Source organism: Cynocephalus volans, chromosome X (assembly GCF_027409185.1).
Source record: "Cynocephalus volans isolate mCynVol1 chromosome X, mCynVol1.pri, whole genome shotgun sequence".
Lineage (NCBI taxonomy): Eukaryota > Metazoa > Chordata > Mammalia > Dermoptera > Cynocephalidae > Cynocephalus > Cynocephalus volans.
The window spans coordinates 132,621,520-132,642,967 of record NC_084478.1 but is presented as its reverse complement, the minus strand read 5'-3'; the positions used below and the strand labels follow the sequence as shown (position 1 = coordinate 132,642,967).

At 43.0% G+C, this 21,448-nt stretch overlaps 1 protein-coding gene and 1 pseudogene across 1 annotated transcript; one reads left to right on the top strand and one right to left on the bottom strand.

The window, feature by feature from the left end:
• The first annotated feature begins 11,137 nt into the window (after positions 1 to 11,137).
• Positions 11,138 to 13,703, top strand: LOC134368413 (rhox homeobox family member 1-like). Its single transcript, XM_063084904.1, has 2 exons — positions 11,138 to 11,490; positions 13,613 to 13,703. Exons 1-2 carry the CDS (start codon positions 11,138 to 11,140, stop codon positions 13,701 to 13,703), a joined length of 444 nt encoding a protein of 147 aa, XP_062940974.1.
• Positions 13,704 to 20,132: 6,429 nt separating this feature from the next.
• Positions 20,133 to 20,768, bottom strand: LOC134367460 (DNA damage-regulated autophagy modulator protein 2-like; annotated as a pseudogene).
• Between the last annotated feature and the right edge of the window lie 680 nt (positions 20,769 to 21,448).

The following is a 21,448-nucleotide window of genomic DNA, read 5'->3' as shown; positions in this document are numbered from 1 at the left end:
TTCGACAAAGTTGTCAGGAATATACAATAGGGAAAGGACAGCCTCTTCCATAAATGGTGCTGGGAAAACTGGATATTCATATGCAGAAGATTGGAACTAGTCCCCTATTTCTCACTATACACAAAAATCAATTCAAAATGGATTAAACACCTAAATTTAGGACCTGAAACTATGAAACTACTAGAAGAAAACAGAGGAGAAATGCTACACAAAATGGGAGTGGGCAACGTGTTTTTGAGCAAGACTACTGAGGCACAGCAACGAAAGCAAAAATATGCAAATGGGACTACATCAAACTAAAAAGCTTCTGCACAGAAAGAGACACTATCAACAGAGTGAAGAGACAACCTACAGAATGGAAGAAAGTGCTTGCAAACTATACATCAGATAAGGAGCTAATATCCAGAATTATACAAGCAACTCAATCAACTCAACAGAAAAAAAAAAAAGAAAGAAAGAAAGAAAGAAAGAAAGAAAGAAAGAAAGAAAGAAAGAAAGAAAGAAAGAAAGAAAGAAAGAAAGAAAGAAAGAAAGAAAGAAAGAAAGAAAGAAAGAAAGAAAGAAAGAAAGAAAGAAAGAAAGAAAGAAAAAAGAAAAATGACCCAATTAAAAAATGAGCAAAGGACCCAAACACACATTTCTCAAAAGGAGACATACAAATAGTCAAAAAGCACATGAAAATATGCTCAAAATCACTAATCACCAGGTAAATCACCAGGTGAATGCAAATTAAAATCACAATAACATCTTACCCCAGTTAGAATGGCTGTTATCAACAAGACAGAAAATAACAAATGCCAGTGAGAATGCAGAGGAAAAGGAATTCTCCTACATTGTTGGTAGGGATATAAATTGGTACAGCCACGGTGGAAAACAGTATGGAAGTTCCTCACAGAACTGAAAATAGATCTACCTCAAGACCTATCTATCCCGCTACTGGGTATATACCTAAAGGAAATAAAATCAAAATATCAAAAGGACACCTGCACTCGCATGTTCATTGCAACATTATTCGCAATAGCCAAGAGAAGGAACCAACTTGAATGCCCATCAATGGATGGATGAATGGGGAAAAAATAACCCACAATGGAATACTATTCAGCTATGAAAAGAAATAGTGTCCTACCATTTGCAGCAACACGGATTGAACTGGAAACCATCATGTTAAATGCAGTAAGTCAGGAAAAACGACAAATACCACATGATCTCACTCATATGTGGAATATTTTTTAAGTGCTTCTCATAGAAATATAGAGTAGAACAATAGTTACCAGAGGTCGGGAGGGCAGGAAGTGGGGGAGGAGGAAAAGCGGTGAACTAAGTGGTACAAAACTATGCTATCTACCCTAAGTGAATCATTGTGCAGTATATGCATGTATTGAAGCACACTGTACCCCACAAACATGTACAAGTAAATGTTAAAATAAAACTAAAGTAAAATAAAACCAGACTTGTGATTAAAAGATTTTTCTTTAGTCTTGCAATCTCTTAACCAGTTATTAATATAATTAGAAAGAGCTTAGAAAATCAAGTGAGCACAGACTGCAATACATTCGCGCACACCCCCTACTCATTGATCCCCCGCTGGAGTCCTGCCTCGGTGCTCTAGGTGGCAGCCACCGACCTGCCTGTGCCGCTGCAGCGTCACAGACTGTGAAGAGAGGTAATGAATGGAAGCTGAGGGCCCCTGATGAGGCTCACAACACAAAAACGATTTAATTACTACAAAGAAGAGGCCAGTATAGTGCCGTAGAAGTGGAAGTGACACCTGCGCCTGGGCTGGAATTCTTCAGTAGCCGCCCTCTGCGAGCCGGATTCCACTGGGCGCCTGAACCTACTGGTGTGCTCTGGCCTCCCCTCACTTCCCATTCACGAAACACAGGCTGCTCCTAGGAAACAGCAAGAGGAGCATCTTGCCACTCAGAGGTGGGACGAGAGTGGTGGGAGGAAGGGGCCGAGGTTGTTCTCTCAGTAACGAAAGTGCATGCTCAGCAATCGCGGGGCGGGCAGACGAGCCAGGATTGCAAAATCGACCTTTATGCGAAAGTGTACCCTCTGGTGCCCCCAAAGTCAGGCAACAGAGTTTCCACCGAAAACTTTCTTATGAGAAATTCCCCCAAAGCACATAACTTCTCTGACTCAATTCAGCTCTTGGACCTCACTCAGTGAACAATTCCTTTCAATATCCAAAAGTGTGGTCCAGTTTCTCCATTTAAAATTATCTCAGAAATGGCTTCTAACATTGTATCACTTTCTCCATAGTTTTTGTCCTTTTATCTTTATTTTTTATTGAAACATGATTATACATATTACTGGAGTACAGAATTTAATATCAATACCTGTGTATAATATGTGATGATCAAATCTGGATTATTAGTAGATTCATCATTACACGATGTAATCATTTTTTGTGACCCTTTACTAATTTCTCGCTAATCCTCCTCCTCTGCCCCCTTTCCCACCTCTGATAAACTCAGTTCTATTATCTCCTTTTGAAAGTTCAATGAACTACAGATAGATCTTCCATACAATCCACCAATCCCACTTCTGAGTATATACCCAAAGTAATGGAAATCATCATGCCGAAGAGATACATGCACCCCCAACCTCATCGCAGCTCTATTTACAGTAGCCAAGATATGGAACCAACCTAAATATCCATCATCGGACCACTTGATAAGGAAAATGTGGTATATATACACTATGGAATACTACTCAGTCATCAAAAAAAAAACAGAGTGAAATTCTACCATTCACAGCAACACGGATGAGCCTGGAGAAAATTATATTAAGTGAAATAAGCCGGGCACAGAGGGAAAAAGACGGCAAGTCCTCACTCATATGTGGGAACTAAGAGAGAAGGAAGGAAAGAAAGAACACAATGGTGCATTGAACTTGCAGAGAGAGAGAATAGACCTTGGGTTGCCAGTGGTGAGTGATGGGGCCGGCGGTTAGGCAGAGGTTGGGTGGGGGAATAATTGCAATTTGTGGTGGTGAGTATGCTGATATGCTGATTTGATCATCACATCTTGGGCACAGGGGCTGACAGCTCCGTGCCACATGAGTACATATAATCAATACAAATTAAAGTTTAAAAATATAGAGTTTTTAACTTCAGCAAAGCTGTATTAGGTCCTATCTGCCCATACTAGCCGTACGATGGTGGATTTCTTATGCTTCCTTTCTGAGTCAGAGTTGTCTGATTCATGCAAAGGAGGAAACAGTAGCTCCTGTGCACAGAAATGTTTAGAGGAAGGTGGATACAATAAATATTGGCTATTGTTATTATTAATGCCACTTGCAATATACGTATTTCCTCACAGCTGCGTGAAAATTGCGTTTTATCATTTTAAGCTTGTTTTTCTTTGTTAAATAGCTATGAAGCAGGTGAAGGATTGTGTCTGGAGACATGGAACCTTGTAGAACTGACTCTCCCCAGCCTTTTGGCCGTGCCAATTTGCCCAAAGAAAATTGCAGTAAACTCTGTGTTTAAACACAAGACAACAACAAAGTTTTTGGTAAACTGGTGATTTTGGTAGGCTTTGATGAATTACCCATAAAGCTAATGGAGCCAAAAGCCGTAAAGGAGAATGGCCTCCTTCTCACCTGGGTCATTCGATGACATGGCTTTTGGTATACAGTACTGGCTCTTGAAGAATTGACTTGGAACCAAATATCTGTAGCCTCTAACACCGAGCAGATGAAGCTGGGTCTTTATCCATGAATGGACCCACTTTAGAATTTCCTTATGGAGACCTGTGCTCCAGCAGAAGAGGGAAGTTGTTGGAATTTTATCCTCACATACATGAGGGAACAAATCAGTCTTGGGCATCCCTCTCTCTGCGCCTCTGCTAGTTCTTTTTCTCTCCTTATCTTCCTAATAAAGAGGACAGACAAGCAGAATGGGTGGGAAGAGCCTGGGCCTGGTGAATTCTTCTGGGGTCTGGGTTATAATGGGGGAGAACCCCTCAGGTCCTGTTTGTGGACTCCCCACCCCTAAGAAACCCTGCTCGTGGAATGAGTGAACAAATCCTTGTTTGGAGCAATAGCAGTGGTAACTCGGGAAACTCAGAAGGAGTCTTTAAGCAGCAGTTCCCGAGGGTTCTCTGGGATGATATCCATGAGTGCTGCCAGGGCAACATCAATTTCCAACAACGGGAAGTAAAGCCCAAATATTCCTGGCTGTTTCAGTTCGGTCAAGGTAGGGCAAGTGGGACACTGTGAGGGAAGGAGGGGTATAGACAGTCACAGAAAGTGTCTGACCTCAGTAACAGAACCAGCCTGTGGTTTCCACACTCGGTTTCAATACAGCAGGAGATGACCTCGTAGGGCTGTGCCGGGAGGAATACTCCTGACACGTTTCTCAGCTGTTAGGTATGGAGCCCCACTTTTATGTGCCAGTCACTGGGTTAAGTCATCACTACGTGTAAAGTCATCTACTCACAATAGCTCTATGAGGTAAACATTAGCCTTTTCACATTACTCTTGAGCGAACTGAGGCACGGGGAGTGTTAAGTAATCTGCCCAAGAGTCAAACCCAGAGCTGTCTGACTTCAGCGTCTGTGCTATTACCTAGCGATTCCCAAGTTCTGAAATCTGGCCTCTTTTATGTGCTTGATTATTTGTTTTCAAAGTCGTCTTTTATGAAAGAAAGATGTGAGGGAGTCTATTTTAATGGTTCTTAATCCAAATTATTAACATTTTTCTTTCTCAGTTTCCTTGTTTATAAAATGAGGATATTAATAATGCCTATTGAATAGGATCTTTATAGCAGTTGTTTGTTTGCTTCGCATGGTGTGGCTAGCATGGTATGTGCATCTGAACCCTTGACCTCGGTGTTATAACACCATACTCTAACCAAGTGAACGAACCACCCAGCCTGAATAGGGTTTTTATGAAGATTGAATCAGATAATTCACATAAAGTCCTAGAAAATCCTACATCGAACATGGTTCATCATCACCTCTCTTTATAGGGTTTAGCTATTATTCCTAATACTATTAGTACTAGTAGTATTAATATAAGTAATTTTCATTTAAATGGCCTAAAGTGGAGAAATGAAAAACCCATCACTTCACATCAGGACTGGATTTTCTTTTATTTATATTAGTCCATGAAATGCCAAATTCCAAGTAACTGTGCTTTTAAATACCTATGGATATGGATTTTTTTCTCACCTTAAGACAATTGTCTTATCTGACAGAAAGAGAGGAAAGTTTATTCTTACATGTCCTATTTATCCAGGATGTGTTCTATTAATGTGGGTGAGACTCATCCAGTTAGTTGAAATCCTGAATAGAACCAAAGGGCCAACCTCCCCACAAGGAAGAAGGGACTCCTTCTGCCTCACTGCTTTGGAGCTAGGACCTCGGTTTTCTCTGATATTCTGACTGAAACTTTACCATAAGCTCTCCTGGGTCTCCAGCTTGCCAAGTGCAGATCTTGGGACCTGTCAGCCTTCAAAATCACTTGAACCGATTCCGTTACAAAAACATCTCTTCATATCTATCAGTCTACCTATCGATGTATCTATCTATAATTATGACCAAGGATCTGAACTGCCGTAAGAGAATACCAAGGTGTCGCTGTCAGGGGTACAACCACCAGATAGGGAGACAGAGATTGATATATGTATAACCTAAATGTGCCGTTTATCTGGAGAACCATGACTAATACACTCAGTCAGCCAGCATGTATCTTTGGAGTTCCTTTATAGTGCTCAGTTGTCAGGCACTGTGGTTAAGGAAAGCTGAATAAATCAAGAGTCCAATGTCAATATACTTACAACTTAGTTGAGACGATAAAGCATACCCACACAAAAAGGTAATACACAAGTCAGAACAGGGGAGAAACACTTCCTCACTCAAAATAGTAGGCAAATTTAAATTTGCGCTGGGACTATGCAAGTGTGGCCAAGTGAAGTCTCTTTAAGAAAAAAGAAACCAACACTGCCTTGGGGATGCAGAGAAGGCAGTAGGAACTCAGGGCCATTCCCAAGCCAAAGTCCATCCTCCAACACTAAAGACCATGAACCCTGAGTACTGTGCTGGTCGGGCCTAGCAGGGTGGATCTCTCAGAGTCATGATGTCACAAAGACCTCTCAGAATATCCTGGCCATCCTTGAGCATGTGGGTATGCCACACATTCGATTGCCTCATTGAATCGTGCCTTGTGCAGAACCAAAATATTGTGGAAAATCTGTCCTTCTGGTGGCTGATCTCCTGATGGTGATGCCTTGGTGCTCTCCTATCATAGCTCAGATCCACAGTCATAACTGCAGCGGGCTGCTGCTATGAACACAGGCTGAAAACTCCAGTGTTGCTTTAGGGACCTGACTACCCAACCCCAAATATGAATACCAAGGAAAGAGTGGGCTTCTGGGGGATGCAAAGGCTGTTTTCTGACTTCTAGGCATGAAGTGCATTAGGCACAGAAGAAAACTCTGTCTGCTGAATGAAGCAAATGCTCCCAAGCCAGACAGTGGGTAGATGGCTTAAAGGCAGGTGCACAAACACAGGGAAATTAAGTTTGCTGTCTTGAAGAAGTAATGCTTATGATTCCCATTGTATTCCCCACCTTCTCTCTATTGTCTTTAGTGACATATGTGTGGGTCAGTAATGGCCCTTGCATATTGTCCTGGAATGGACCCCATGTTGTTTACTTTTTCATGGCAAACTAAAGATGGGCCCAAAGCTTCTGGAGCCAAACTCAAATTTTCACATGTAATTGATCTTTAATACAGTTCAAATAAGCATGTTTTTAGTCCCCTATAGCCTGATTACTTTGCATACCCTGTGAAACTGCACACAACATTTGCTAACCATAGATAAGAGAAATCCTAAAGCTCTAAAAGACTACAAACCACAGATGTCCTTCTGGGCTCTCTGATCCAGATTCTCTCCACTTGGTTGCTGAGAAAGCCCCCTCTCTGATTTCTCCTTCTCCCCCAGGAGATCCCTTGCCATATTCCAATTCTGCTTGGTGGCCTCATGCTGCAGGTCTGAATGTCTCTTATTGGAAAGTATTTTTGCTCTCACGCAACCCCTGTCCAAGCACCACCTGATAAAGTGTGTGTGTGTGTTACTACCTCTCATTGTCTTGTATCTTCTTTGATCAATCCCAAAATCCTTGACCTCACATTTCAAAATATGGTGTTTTTCAAAGAGGAAGTAGGACTGTGGAGGACTGTGGAGAGGGAGTGGAGCGAAGAGTGTGGGATATGACACACACACACCGTGACCCAAACCAATAAACTGCATGCCAATGCCCTTAGATAATCTAAAATCGACATCTACATACGTGAAAAAGACAAAACCCCATAATTGTTTCATGTGTCTTGTGTCTCGCAAAATACAGTAAAACACTTCAGGTCTCAAGTCATAAAATTGTCAGGGTGGTGTGGAATCTTGAAAATTAAGATTTATTTAGCTCTGACCCCCTTATCCCCTTTCCTCAGCCTGAAACTTCATGGGAAGCACAGCCACCTTCCAAAACATCCTCTCTTAGATCGGAGCAAGAGCTGGGAAGGGCAAGCAGGCACTCCAGGCAATCTGTTCTTGCAGTGGCATTAAACTGCATTTTTCTCTCTGCTTTGGGAAAACACCTTCAGAACAATTGGCCTCTTCATTGCAGTTACTCTTGTCTATTGCTTTTGTTTGCAGTTCTCTGAGATTCCCTAAGGTGTGATCATTCATTCTAATGAGGAACCCAAGACCACTGCCACCACCTACACTTTTTATTCACTGTCTTGGGTTCCTCCCAACATCACATTTGTTTAAGGTCCTTTGGGGGTTGGCTGGAGAGCTGTTAAAGGGCTGCTCACAATGTCAGCCCAGATTCCTTGCATGTGCACAGGGCTCTATAGTTACAAACTGCTTCCCATACATTATTGCAGAACATTGTTTCAGTGTCCAGAGACGAATGCAGACCACATTTCTCCTTCATTTGACACTGGACGGACTGAGGCTCAGAGTAGGGAACTGATCCGCCCAATGTTACACAGCTGACAGGCATTGCGTTCTCCTGATATAAAGGTCCTCACAATGTTCTGTGTCTGTACATTTCATATCAAATGTTAGGATAAGAAATACTTTGTTCTTTCATTTCTCCGCCAGAGGTTCATCACATACGAGAAAGTTGGGATACATCCTTGAGAAAACAAATGCCTCCAAAGAATGAATATAAGTTGAGTTTATAGATGACCCACAGGAGAACCTGAGATATGAAATTTAATGAAACAAAACCCAGGGATTTCTGATGAGGAAGAAAGAAGGAAAAATGCTCCAGATACTCCTGAGTAGGTAGGAATATTTGATACCACTTCCTACTGTTTTCCTTGACGGAGACCCTGCTGCTGATTTTGTTTTTGTGTTTTAGTAATTTGAGACAGTAGAGGAATAAAGGCATTGATTCCTTTTGAAGATTTGTCTTCATTGGTCCTCTGGTTTGGATGGTCTCATGACTCCCCTAGCAGATTTCACTACCATGAAGATCTATAAATCACATCCGGAATGCTGGCAGACCCATGGGTCATGTTTTCAGTGGTCACCTAAGACTGACTTGCATAAACTAACTTCAGTTGTCAAAGATGAATTCTTGATTTCTTCTACCTTTCTATTTTAACCAATACCAATTTTTTGGAGAAGAGTTTACTGGTTGACTTCTGTGGCCCTAATGAGTCACACAGGGGAAGATCATATGTGAAGGGCAATCACAAAGCCAGAAAGAGAACAATTTTATACTCTGAGTGTGCTCTGGACATGATGTGAAGGACCGTTTGCAGAAGCTAATCCCCATCAGAAACATCAAATGGATTACATAAAGTGAATAAACAGTGGAACAGGGACATAGGCAATGTTCACTTCAGTAAGTTAGTTGAGTACACCAGTTTGGCAAACAAGTGTCAACAATAACAATACCTATTATTTGATGAAACTTGTAAAGTCTAGAAAACCCAGGACACATCAAAGGTGACTATAATAGATAAACATGGCCTCCATCGAGGTTTCCAAATCAAATTGGGACAATTTTTAAAGGTGAAAAACACAATCGTATTTCCCAGTGTTTGTGACATCCTAACTTTACCATTCCCTAGAAAAATTGGATATACCTGCATAAGCAACCTTCCCATACCCTTGGGCTAAATATTGACCTAGTGGCCTATGGAATGAGATGCTTGTCCAAACCAGTGTTTTTTTCACCACGAAGTCATATTAACAGCAGAGATTCAAAAGTGAACCAAAGCCATTTTGATTTAGCTTTGGAATGTATTAACTGCACGGTCAGATGTACCTGCTCATGTTTACTTCTGGGGTTTATTTACACCTGAGTGTGGCTCTGACCCCTTTGTGTAGCCTATCCTGGCAACTTTAGGGAGAAGGCATCGAGCTGTTTTGATTAACTGGCAGGATAGATGTAGAACAATGGTTTGAAATTTCTTCTCCCTGTACTTGCTCGGAACAAAAGCCAGTTGAAATTGGTGGAGGCAAATTACCCCTGCCCTGGCAGAAATTCCCAGCAGTCTCTGTTCTTCTGTCAAGGCCAACAAAGCCCATGGCTCTCACACCAGGTAGTTTTGTAGGGCTGATGAGGGTATCGTTGGGTGGAAAAGAGGAAAGTCCAGGGTTTCCTTGCTCCATACTCCCCATCCATGCTCCAGAGGGAAAAATTCACTGTTCCTATTTTGAGCGTATCTACAGCATAGTGAAAAATAATGGTGCAAAGTATGAGTTACTGTTGTTCTTTCCTGATGGGAAGCATGTCTCCATTCAGGGTTAGGCAAAGACCCTTGCCTGCTAAGTATATACATTGGTGCTCATGTGCACTAACTCTACCCACACACAACTTGTTTACAAGAAATGTGCTGCTCGACCCCCAACCAGACCTGAGCAAAAGGAGCCAGACTAAATCATCCAATTTTCCCCACAGGTTGTTTGTTTGTTTGTTTGCTTGTTCTGGCAACTGCCTGATAGGGGGATCTGAACCCCTAACCTTAGTGTTATAAGGCTGCGCTGTAACGAAATGGGTTAATCAGCCAGCCCCAGACGATAAATCTTTTTTCTTTTTTTGTGACCGGTAAGGGGATCGCAACCCTCAGCACACTGTGGTCTGCAGCACACTCAGCCAGTGAGCATACCGGCCATCCGTATGTCGGATCCGAACCTGCAGCCTCGGTGCTACCAGCGCCACACTCTCCCGACTGAGGCACGGAGCCGGCCCAAGACGATAAATCTTTGAATGCACCTGGGCACAAAGTTCTCCCTTCATATTTATTTCTTTAATGCCTGGATACTGCTTACTATGGACCAGGTATTGTTCGAAATACTTTCCGAATATTAACTCAGTTATCTTCACTACGACACTATCAGGGAAAGACCCCAAGCAGTGTAAGCATTCTTGGATGTGCTAAGCATTCGGCAGTGTTTCGCACTTGGACTCTGAGGTGGACTTATTACCAAAAATCTAGAGTATTTCGACTTTCTCAAGAGGTACGTCAGGTTTGTTGCTAAGTATGTCTTACCACGTGGAATGCTCTGCAAACCCAGCCCCAACAACTCGCTCCAGGCGCGCCAGGGAGCATGCCGGGCTCTGCTTTCAATGCCCTTGCAGGAACTCTGAGCAAGCCCCCTAGCCAATCATTTCAGCTTGGTTACTAGCCCATGCCGTGTGCAGACTGCAAAATAAACGAGGGTTGGGCGTGAGACATTCTGCAAACTGTTACACAAGAATGTTGCCAATGGGAGGTCTGGATCTCCTCCACTACCTTCCCCTCTGCCCCAAATTAGCTTGCAGTCCAGCACAGGCCCTTCCTCAGGGTCGTCACTCCACCCGAGTAGGGAGTAGTCAGCTGGGCTGCAAGTTGGGACTCCCTTTTCACATGCTCATACGCCCCCAATTAGCACCTCTCTTCTCCACACTGCCCCTATTTTTCGACCCACTCTGGCTGTTTGCACGCCTAAGGAAGTCCCGCCCACATCAACTGGTGGTAGAAAGAAAGCCAACAGCCATCGTCTAAACAGAACCTGACACAGAACCACTGTAACCAATACCAAGCGCCAGAACAAAAACTAGCTCCACCTTCTTGCCGCAGCTCTAGCCTCGACTGGCACAGTTTGTAGAGGCGCACAGCATTCCAGCCATGGAGCGTAGGATCAACTCAGGCCACAGCTACCACGGCCTGGGTGTGTATGAGGTGGAAGTAAGGTCTAACCTTGATAGGGATACGGCACCAGAAGCAGAAGGCCTCATTGGCGAAGGAGCTTCAGGTCTGGAGGGCAACGAGAACCATGAAGGCGACGTGAACCACGAGGGTAGCAACGTTGATCAAGAGCCCAGAGAGCTGCAGCGGGAGGAACAGGCCCACATGGCTGCCCAGGGTCCACAGCACCAGAATAGGCAGCCACGATCCCAGACCAATAGGTTTACGCCGTTCCAGCTGCAGGAGCTGGAAAGTGTTTTCCGAGACACTCCGTACCTTGATATGCTCACAAGGTAAGTAGCTTGCTCCAGGAGGCGGCCGGTTCTCCACGGAGTTTGAATTCGTTTCCTGGCGCCTTTTTCTCTCGCCTGGCTCCCTCCATCCCCTCCTGAGACACAAGCCACTGGGGGTCCTCGCCTGCCTTTGTGCTAGGGCGGGGGTGGGGTGGTGGAGAATGCCTTCTGGTCATCAAGGTAAATATTTTCATGCAGCACTATATTTATATTATACATATGAATATTTAATATAAATATAGTACTAATGAAAATACTAAATATTATATTTACATATAAACATAATAAAATATAATACAGTATTATATTTCATGCAATAAATATTTTCAAAAGGGCAGTGGCCATTTTTGGTTTTGCTTTTTTGTTGTTGTTTTTTCACCGGAGAGGGGATCGCAACCCTCGCACGGTGTGCCCCGCACCACGCTCGGCCGGTGCGCACCGGCCATCCCTATATAGGATCTGAACCCCCGGCCTCGGTGCTACCAGCGCCGCACTCTCCTGAGTGAACCACGAGGCCAGCCCTGTTTTTGCTTTTTTTAGTTGTGGTAAAATACACATAAACATAAAATTTACTATCTAAAACACTTTTTAAGTGTAGAGTTCAGTAGTGTTACCTATATTCATATTGTTGTGCAGTAGATCTCCAGAACTCTTTTCATCTTGCCAAACTAAAACTCTATACCCTTTAAATGCCCCTTTTTCCCCTACCTCCAGCCACTGGCAACTACCATCCTACTTTCTGGCTCTATGATTTTGAGTACTTTAGGTACCTCAGATAAGTGGAATCATACAGTATTTGTCTTTTTGTGACTGGCTTAATTCACTTAGCCTAATATTCTCCAGGTTAATCAATGTTGTAGCACGAATTAGAATTCCTTCCTTTTTAAGGCAGAATAATATTCCATGTATGTATGTACCACATTTTGTCTTTATCGTTCATCTGTGAATTGGCGTTGCTTCCACCTCTTAGCTGTTGTAAATAATGCTGCTATGAATATGAGTGTATGAATATCTCAAGTCCATGTTTTCAATTCTTTTCGATATATACCCAGAAATGGAATTGCTGAATCGTGTGATAATTCTCTTTTTGTTTCTCTGTTTGTTTGTTGTTTCTTTGTTTTTGACCAGTAAGGGGATCGCAACCCTCTGCACGGTTGCTGGTCCACATCACGCTCAACCAGTGAGCACACCGGCCATCCCTATACAGGATCCAAACCCACAGCCTCGGCACTACCAGGGCCGCACTCTCCCGAGTGAGCCACGGGGCGGCCCGTTTAACTTTCTGAGGAATGATCATACTCTTTTCTATAGCAGCTGTGCCATTTTCCCACTAACAGTCTGTGGGGGTTCCAATTTCTCCACATCTTTACCAACACTTTTTATTTTCTGGTTTTTGAACATTAACCATCCTAATATTGTGAGGTGCTATCTCATTGTAGTTTTGATTTGCATTTCCCTGATGATTAGTGATGTTGAGCATTTTGTCATGTGTTTAGTGGCCATTTGTATATCTTCTTTGGACAAAGGGGTCTTTAAGTCCTTAGCACATTTTTAAATCTGGTATTTGTTGTTGTTGTTATTGAGTTGTAAGAGGTATTTCTATATTCCGGATATTAATCCCTTATCAGATATTTCTCCTGTGGATTGCCTTTTTATTCTGTTGATTGTGTCTTTTGATACACAGAAGTTTTTAATTTTGATATAGTCTGATTTATCTATTTTTTCTTTTAATTGCTTGGGCTGGTGGCCTGTTTTTGTAAATAAAATTTTATTGGAATGAAGGTAAAGATAATGAGATACCATCATGCAACTGCAGTACCAGATCCTTTCTTTATTTAACATTTTGATAATTTGTTCATCATAGATTTTTGCATTGATTTTTATTTTTTAAATAGTGCATTAAAATTATTTTTTGCTCCTGAGTTGGTAACACCACCTTAAATTTTGTGATGAGGACAAACCATTTGTAAAGGAAGCCTGGAGCTGGGAATTACAAAACAGTATATTTGGGGGAGTTGAGAGAGGAGAAGGTAAATTTGAAAACAAGCACAAAATGTACATACTACATTTCATTTCATCCACAACTCTGCCTGCTAAACATTTGTGGGTTTTCTCTCCACAGAACGGAGCTTGCAAGACGCATAGGTGACACTGAAACCAGAGTGAAGGTCAGTAACCCTGAAAAAAACCGTTTGGCACAACAGCCATTTTAAAATCTGCTTCAGGGTTTGGACATCTTTGTCTTAGACATTCGTAAGTTGGGGTGGTTTTTATTGTCTTTTTTACATTGGCAAATAAGTTTTGAGCTTTGGAGTCTCTGTCAGTGGAAAACAGGATAAGTAACTCCAGGTTATGGTTCTTTCCCTTTACCAGAGGGAACATGGTTTGCTCAGCAAAATAAAACAACAAACTTCTTCCCTATTATATGAATAAAATTGTAGGGGTACACCTACAATTATATAATTATACCACAAAAGTGTACACCTACAATCATATTATATATATTATAACATACAATATATACAATTGTATTAAATAAAGTTCAACTCCTGCTAAAACTAGTATCCTTTAGGGAGCACTTCTGTGTGGAGTCTGACCTTGGAAGTATTCATATTAATGCGGGGAAGGGCAGGGTCATAAGAAGGTTCGATTGTACTGAATTACTTAAAGCCAGGCATAAGCACTTAGCTAAATGAGTGAATTGATAAATATTGGGATGAGGGAGTAATCCACACACAGAGCATACTATATGAGTAGTAATGTATGTTTAGTTAAGCTGAGATTAATGTGGAAAGATAGCTTAAAACTCCACGTACCCGATCCTCCTTTTAAGTTTTGCTGAGGTGATATGGAGAGTGGCAGCCTTAAATTTTAATTTTCTGGAATACTTTGATGTGTCAACTCGAAAACATTGCTAAAATAGTTACATTATGGTTGAAATAGGAGGAAGGTTTGCCAGCTTTGGAAATTTGCATAAAGAATGAAACAAACAAAAAGAGTAATACTGAATGAATTTTAGGTGACCTAAAAAGGGTTAAAAAGTTAGAGAAAAATTATAGACAATCAAAATAGTTCTTGTAGATGTTATACAAATTCGACATTATGAAACTTATACTAAGCACCTAAGTGGGTATACTCTTGAGGAATTTCTAGCATCTAAGGATTTCGTTTTTCTTTTTGGTGGTACTGTTTTGAAGAGGTGGGGTTTACAGAATTTGTTTGGAGGTGGCCCTCATTTCAGGATAGATTTGTGCCTGTGTTAATTTCAAATACTTTTCACTCCTGAAGGCAGTGGTGACTAATTTGTAGGTCATGGATCAACTGTGACTACTCGAGACCCCACCCCAAAATATAAGTTGTATCAAAGTGACATTTGCCAGAAAAAGAATGCAAAGAAAAAAGAGAAAGCAGGATGAGTCTATTATCAGTTTTGCTACAGAGTGCATATGTGAGTTCAGTGATGGAAATGAGTGATGGGGTGGCCAAACAAAGCAGGCCACTACTGTTGGCATGCTAATGCCACAGGCAGGGCTCATAGTCAGGCCTGGCTCAGATGGGAGATGACAGGAAGTTGGGAGCATTTTCTCAGGCTGGAAAGGCAAACTCAGAGGAAAAGAAAAACTAACGTTTTGGCGAGTCACTTTTGCTCCTCCCTGGGTTTACACGGTGTTCTCACAATGGTGTTCTGAAGGGAATATGAGCCACAAGAAACAAATAAGGGAAAAGACTGAATGTTCTCATCTACTTCCAAACTTTACAGAACGAATTTCCCCAAGAAACTTAATACATGTTTTTCCCCCTTTCTTTTGCAAATATAATCGAACTTTCTTATGAAACCAGTACCTGGAAAAAAGACCTAATATTAGCCTATAAGACACCTAGCCCACTGTGTGCTTTGGTTATGTTTATGGAAATTTGACCAACAGTACATTCGAATCTCCCTAAAATGATGTCTATTACATTAGCCTTCTTTAGACTATTATTTACTCAGCAGAAAGACTGCAAAACCTTAGATGGGGGACTAAAAACAAGGTGTCAGGCAGGGAGAGAAGGCCCTTTGTGTCCCAATTTGCAGTTTGGGAACTTCCAAAAGCATTAAATACAGTGTAACTCTATTAACTAGGACACTGAAAGGATAGTGATGTCCAGCTGAAAGGTTATTTTATATTTGTCTGTTTGCATTTTAATAGTTGGCAGATATTTAGGGAGGAGCCGTATTCTGACCCTTCCCTCTCATTGCTATTGACCATCTTCCTAAAATGCTGGTTCCACTTTCTTGCCTTAAGAACAATGGATTGGATTTGGATCTCTTGGTTGAGTAACAGCGCCTAGCGCACCCTGCCATGTTGGATGTCAGCAGCCCTAGGCCAGGATCCTGGAAATGCAGCTACAACAGAGTAAGCTGACCTTGTCCTGAGCCCAGGATTGTTTGGAGGGTGCAGCAAGTTGGAGAATGCAGAATTGACATTGGTGACAGGAGTAGGCCTATTTTCCCTAATCTCTTGGTTGGGCAAAGATTTCCAAGAGTTTTAATTTGGGTACAGTTGGTCTCAACTTTGCTTTAACACTACAGGCTAAAATACTACGGCCGTGTCCAGGCCTCCCTAGCCAGACCACCTTTTTAATTCTCAAGTAGTTTCTGAGGACGAATGGTCCTTCAGACATACTTGAAGAAAACATGTCTGAAAGTCCAATGTGCTCCTTCCTATTGATTATTTACTTCACACTCATCATGGGTTTTTCAAACAGGAAGCCATTCCCTTCAGCATAAATTCTAATGGGGCCCACTTTTTACCATGCCCAACTTCCCCCACAAACAAGGTGACACTATCCCTAGAGAGGAGTGGCAAGAGGCAGGTGGATAACTGGCAATCAGCTGTCAGAATACAGACCTTTCTTTATCCTAATGCGTGGCATTGAATTAATAGCAAGGACTGGGAACAACTCATAAGCTAGACCTCCATCCAATACCTGGAAGAAACCATTAAAGAATATTAAAATTGGGAGGAGAGAGACAAAGTAATGTCTATTCCAGAGCTTGGCAAATAGCCGGTGCTCACTAAATGGGAGCTGAGGAAGAAGGTATGGTGTTAAATTTCCTAAGTTGTTTTAGCAATAAGGAAATTGCTTCTCAAAAAGTAAATGTAAAAGATAGGTCACAAAAGAGAGAAATAGAGAGTAGCATAGTGGTTACCAGAGGTGGGAATGGGACAAGGGGGGTAGGGGCAGGGAAATGTTGGTAGCTGCGGAATATACTATAAAGCAAATGTACCTCACAGGGCCTGGTTTTCCAAGGCCTTGCAGTTTCAAATATTGACCTTGCAAGGGATGGGAAATTTTCCCCAGGCCATTGAGTCTCTGTTGCAAGGTAAGAATTGTGACACAGCAAGGCTGCTGGGTCAAAGACAAGTTACTAATTGATATGTAAGGTTCCTAAAAAGCTGCTGGAGGGAAAATGAATGTTTGCTAAATCAAGACTTTGTAGCAAATTGCATTACAGAAGGTCACCTTGCTTGACTTAGTGAATGCTACCAGCTTCTATTGTTAAACTTGTTAAACTGTACTTAGCAAAACCCCCCTACGTCTGTTCCTGTAACTTCTTGGTCTGGAGAATAAATGCAGGACGCAAATCCCAATTCATGGTTAATTTCCCAAATGGAAGGATGCCTCATGCTTGAAGGTCCTGGGATATTAACCCCTTTCTGGGGCTTCTCACTGCTCAAAAGAGATGTGCTTTGAGTACTCTTTCGTGGCTCCATCACCAGGGGGAAAAGGGCGACAAATCCATGGGAGGCAAAGCAGCAGGTAGCCTGGTACAAAGGTACAAAGGTACACTTGGGTAGGAACAATAATTTCTGGTGTGGGTTCTGGTCATGATGGCAGAATAGATGGTCCCCAGCATCACTTTCTCCCAGAAATCAACCAATTTTCAACTATAAAAATGTAACATCAGCCAAGTTGGGGCCACTGGAGCTCCGGTGAAGAGGAGGAGAGACCTACAGAGTTGATGAAGGTGGGAGAAACCACGATGAGAAAAAGAAAAATCTGCTCTGAGCATTTCGGGCCATGGCCACTTTAATGCTGGAGCTGATGAGCACTTGGAGAAAGAGCTGGCAGAAGCCACAGCTGTGCCCTTCAGATGGAGTTACTTGGAGGTGGCAGGGGATAAGAGGGTCTTGGTGGACCCCAGGACAGCAAGACCACGAATAGGGCTGCTGAGGAACCCATGCAGGAGCGAGGAGCCAAAACAGCTCAAAAAGTGGAGCCATGGAGCCATTCAGAGGCCAGTGAGTCAATGCAAGGGACTGGAACAGGGCCCATCCCTGGGGCAGTGCTTGGAGCACAGGAATGGGGGAGACGGGCCCACTGGGAAAACACTGGAACACAGCAAGGACAGCTGATCCACCCCCAATCGGCACAGGACCACTCAGAGGAGACTGGTCAGGAATGCAGAATTGCATGGGGTGCAGTCTGTTGAAAAAATTCAGGCCCAGATCAGAGTTTCTAAACAAGCCAGGTGCACCCAGTCTCTGGAAAGCGAGAAAGACCTATAAGATCAACCATTAAACCCTGAGCTGCACAAAAAGCCTTCCCTAGGAAAACAGTAGCAACACCACAATTTATCTTAACCACACAGCTCAAATACTGGTGCCCACAGGAAGTTCCCTCATCTTAGAAGTAAGCAGAGGTAAAAAAATTACTTCTGTCCCAGGCACACCACCAGTGCCTTGGGGCCCACCAGGGGACATAACGCATGGAGTTGAGGACAGGAACTACGCCCACAACTACTCACACCACCAGGCACCTAGGGGCCTGCCCAGGAACCTGAGGCCTGAAGCCAGGAACGAAACCCCCTTCCCACAACCAGGCTCACTGCACCAGGTCCTCAGGGCCTACCCGGGACGCAAATCATGGAGAAGGGGACCAGAACCCCCTCCCACTGCCAGGCACACCATGCCAGCACCTTGGGGTCTGCCCAAGGAACCAAGGCATGGAGCTTGGGACTGGACTCCCCTCACAAAATGAAGCACTGCATCAGTACCTCGGGGCCTGCCTGGGGATCCGAGGCATGAAACTGGGGACCAGAACACCCCTCCCATAACCAGGCACTACACCAGTGCCTCAGGGATCACCCAGGGACCCGAGGCTTGGAGAAGGGGACTGGACCTCCCTCCCACACCGAGACACACTCTGCCAGTTACTTGGGACCCACCCAGGAACCCAAGGCATGGAGAAGGGGACCAGACCCCAGTAGCACAACCAGGTACTCCACACGAGCACCACGGGGCCTGCCTGGCGACTTGAGGCTGGAGAAGGGGACCAGATCTCCCTCACACAACCAAACACACCATGCCAGTGCCTTGGAGCCTGCCTGGGGACCCAAATCATGGAGAAGGGGACCGGAGCCCCTTTCCTCAACCAGGCACAATGCGCCAGCACCCAGGTCCTGCCAGGAGAACCAAGGCATGGAGAAGAGGATTAGACCCCCCTCCCACAACCAGGCACACCATGCCAGTACCTCTGGGTCTGCCCAGGGACCTGAGGCTTGGAGTTGGGCACCAGGCCCCCCTCCCATAACCTGGGACACCACCAGCACTGAAGGAGTATACCAAAAACATCACCTCCATGTGGGTGGCCCACCACAGCCACCACAATAACTATGGCTGCCACGAAAGCAGCTGGAAGCCACAACCAACACGCAGATGGTCCACCAGCCACTGGAGGGCATTTTCACAAGGATAAGTCACCAGCAGAGATCAAGAAAAGAGGAGGATGTCTCTCTTCCGAAAGCCCATTTCAGAGTGACAGAAGAAGCATCTGCTCTATGATAATATTGGGGGACCTCATCACACCTTTCAGCATTGTACAGATCATCTAGGCAACAAATCACCAGAGTAACCATTATTCTTCCAGAAGGAGAGAAGAAATCTAGGGTAATTAGAGGGGGGAGGGGGAAGGGAGAAGGGGTGGGGTGATATTGGACAAGGGGCATAAAGAATAATTATGATTTGTAACAATATATATGCTAGTAATATTGATTTGATCAACGTATCTCAATGTTGAACCCCCAAAATATGTACAATCATTTTGATTCAATAAAAATTTAAAAAATAAAAAATAAGAGAAGTTCTGGTGCTCTAGAGTGACAATAACTAATAATACTGTATATTTCGAGATAGCCACAAAAAAGGATCTTGAATGTTATAACCATGAAGAAATGATAAACATTTAAGTAAAAGATATGCTAACTAGTCTGATTAGATCATTATACCATATACGCATGCACTGAAGCAACAAGCTGTATCCCATTATCATGTACAATGAAAAATTTAATGTTTTTAAAAAAGGAAATATGTTCTCACGATGCATTTTATTTTTATTTTTATTTTTTTTTTTTTTGTACTGTAGTCCTTTGGTTTTATTTTCTGGGATAAAAAAGTATAGGAATAAATGTTTTTCAATAGTTTTCTTCATGATATCCTTTAAAATACCTTATGAAATGCTTATTTCATGTTTCCTACTTATCAGTATTCAGCAGTGTCACTGTCGGCCTTGATGAACTGGTTGAAAATTTCAGAGCAGAATGAGTAACTTTTGTGAGCCTTTCCTCAATCCCTGAGAAGCATAATCATCCAGATATATTTTATCCTTTCATCATAAATCTCTGGAAAGTAGTCGTGTTCGTTCATTGTTTATAGGGCAAGGAGCAGTGTCATAGAGGGTTGATCCATGTAAATTGGCTTCCACCCATAAAGAAATTTTCTGAAAATCACGGATGTAAGTCAGGAAAAAACCAAAGAAGGAAAATGACATAGACCATTCTGTTGCAGTAGTGATTATGTGAAGTGCATAACCTTTGTCCTCAGGGTTCCAATGGAGTTTCTGTACTACATCAGTGCCAAAACTGCCACTGTGCAAAATTGACGAGCAAGTCAACACTGGAAGTTTGCCACAATAGAAAGTCCTAAACAACTCAGTACTCCAAGTACAAGGCCAGCCTTGTTTAATCTGATGATATGGTTCTCTTCAGGATTCAGAGCATGAACTTGCTTATAACGAACATAAATGGTAGCAATGCATAAAACTGCAGCGATATTTAGCATTGCCCCAAACAAACATTTTCCTGGAGCTACTGTACCAGTGTCACTGATATAAGGCAATGCAGGGTCGACATGGTGGAGTGTTATTGCAGTAATATATGAAAATATGAAAGCAGCAGATGTCCAAATTACAAGGGCTGAAGGAAGGAAACTGAGGCCTTGCTGAAACCACCACATTCCACACAAGACTTCTTATCTTGCTGACCCCGCCAGTGACCGCTGCGGGCCCAGAAGCCTGCCCGCAGGATGGAAACGGGGCGGAACACTCACGATGCATTTTAAAATCTCAGTGGCATATAAAGTTGCATGTTGTGTTTTTTCTATTATGACATTAACTGTTCAATATACTAAACCAATCGTTTTTTCCCTCTCATTGTAGGTTTGGTTTAAGAATAAGAGGGCCAAGTGTAGGAGAAATCAGAGGACAGCAGAAATGCACCACCAAGTCTTCCCCTGGAACATCTGGTCATCATACTGTTGGATGGGCCCTAGAATTTATCCTTCTTCAGGAGCCAGATTTGAAATGGGTTCTTCTGGTTCTGCTGATACTGGGCTGCCATGCTACCCTTACCTCCTCCACACTTCTATTATCAATAAAGAGGTGAATTCTCAATACATTTGTTTCTGTGTGCCAATTGAGGTTAGTGGGGTACAGGTGGACATTTTTAAGGAAAACTTTGAAACAGAATAAAGGGGAGGTGACATCCATGAGTCACCATTAATAGGCCCTCACATCACAGTAGTTTCCTAAGTGCCATGACAAGTTTGCACTGACCCATACATTCTTCTCCATCATGCCATCCCCATCTCCATCCTTCAGAAGCACTAATATGAGCAAGAAGGGGCGAGGCCAGTCT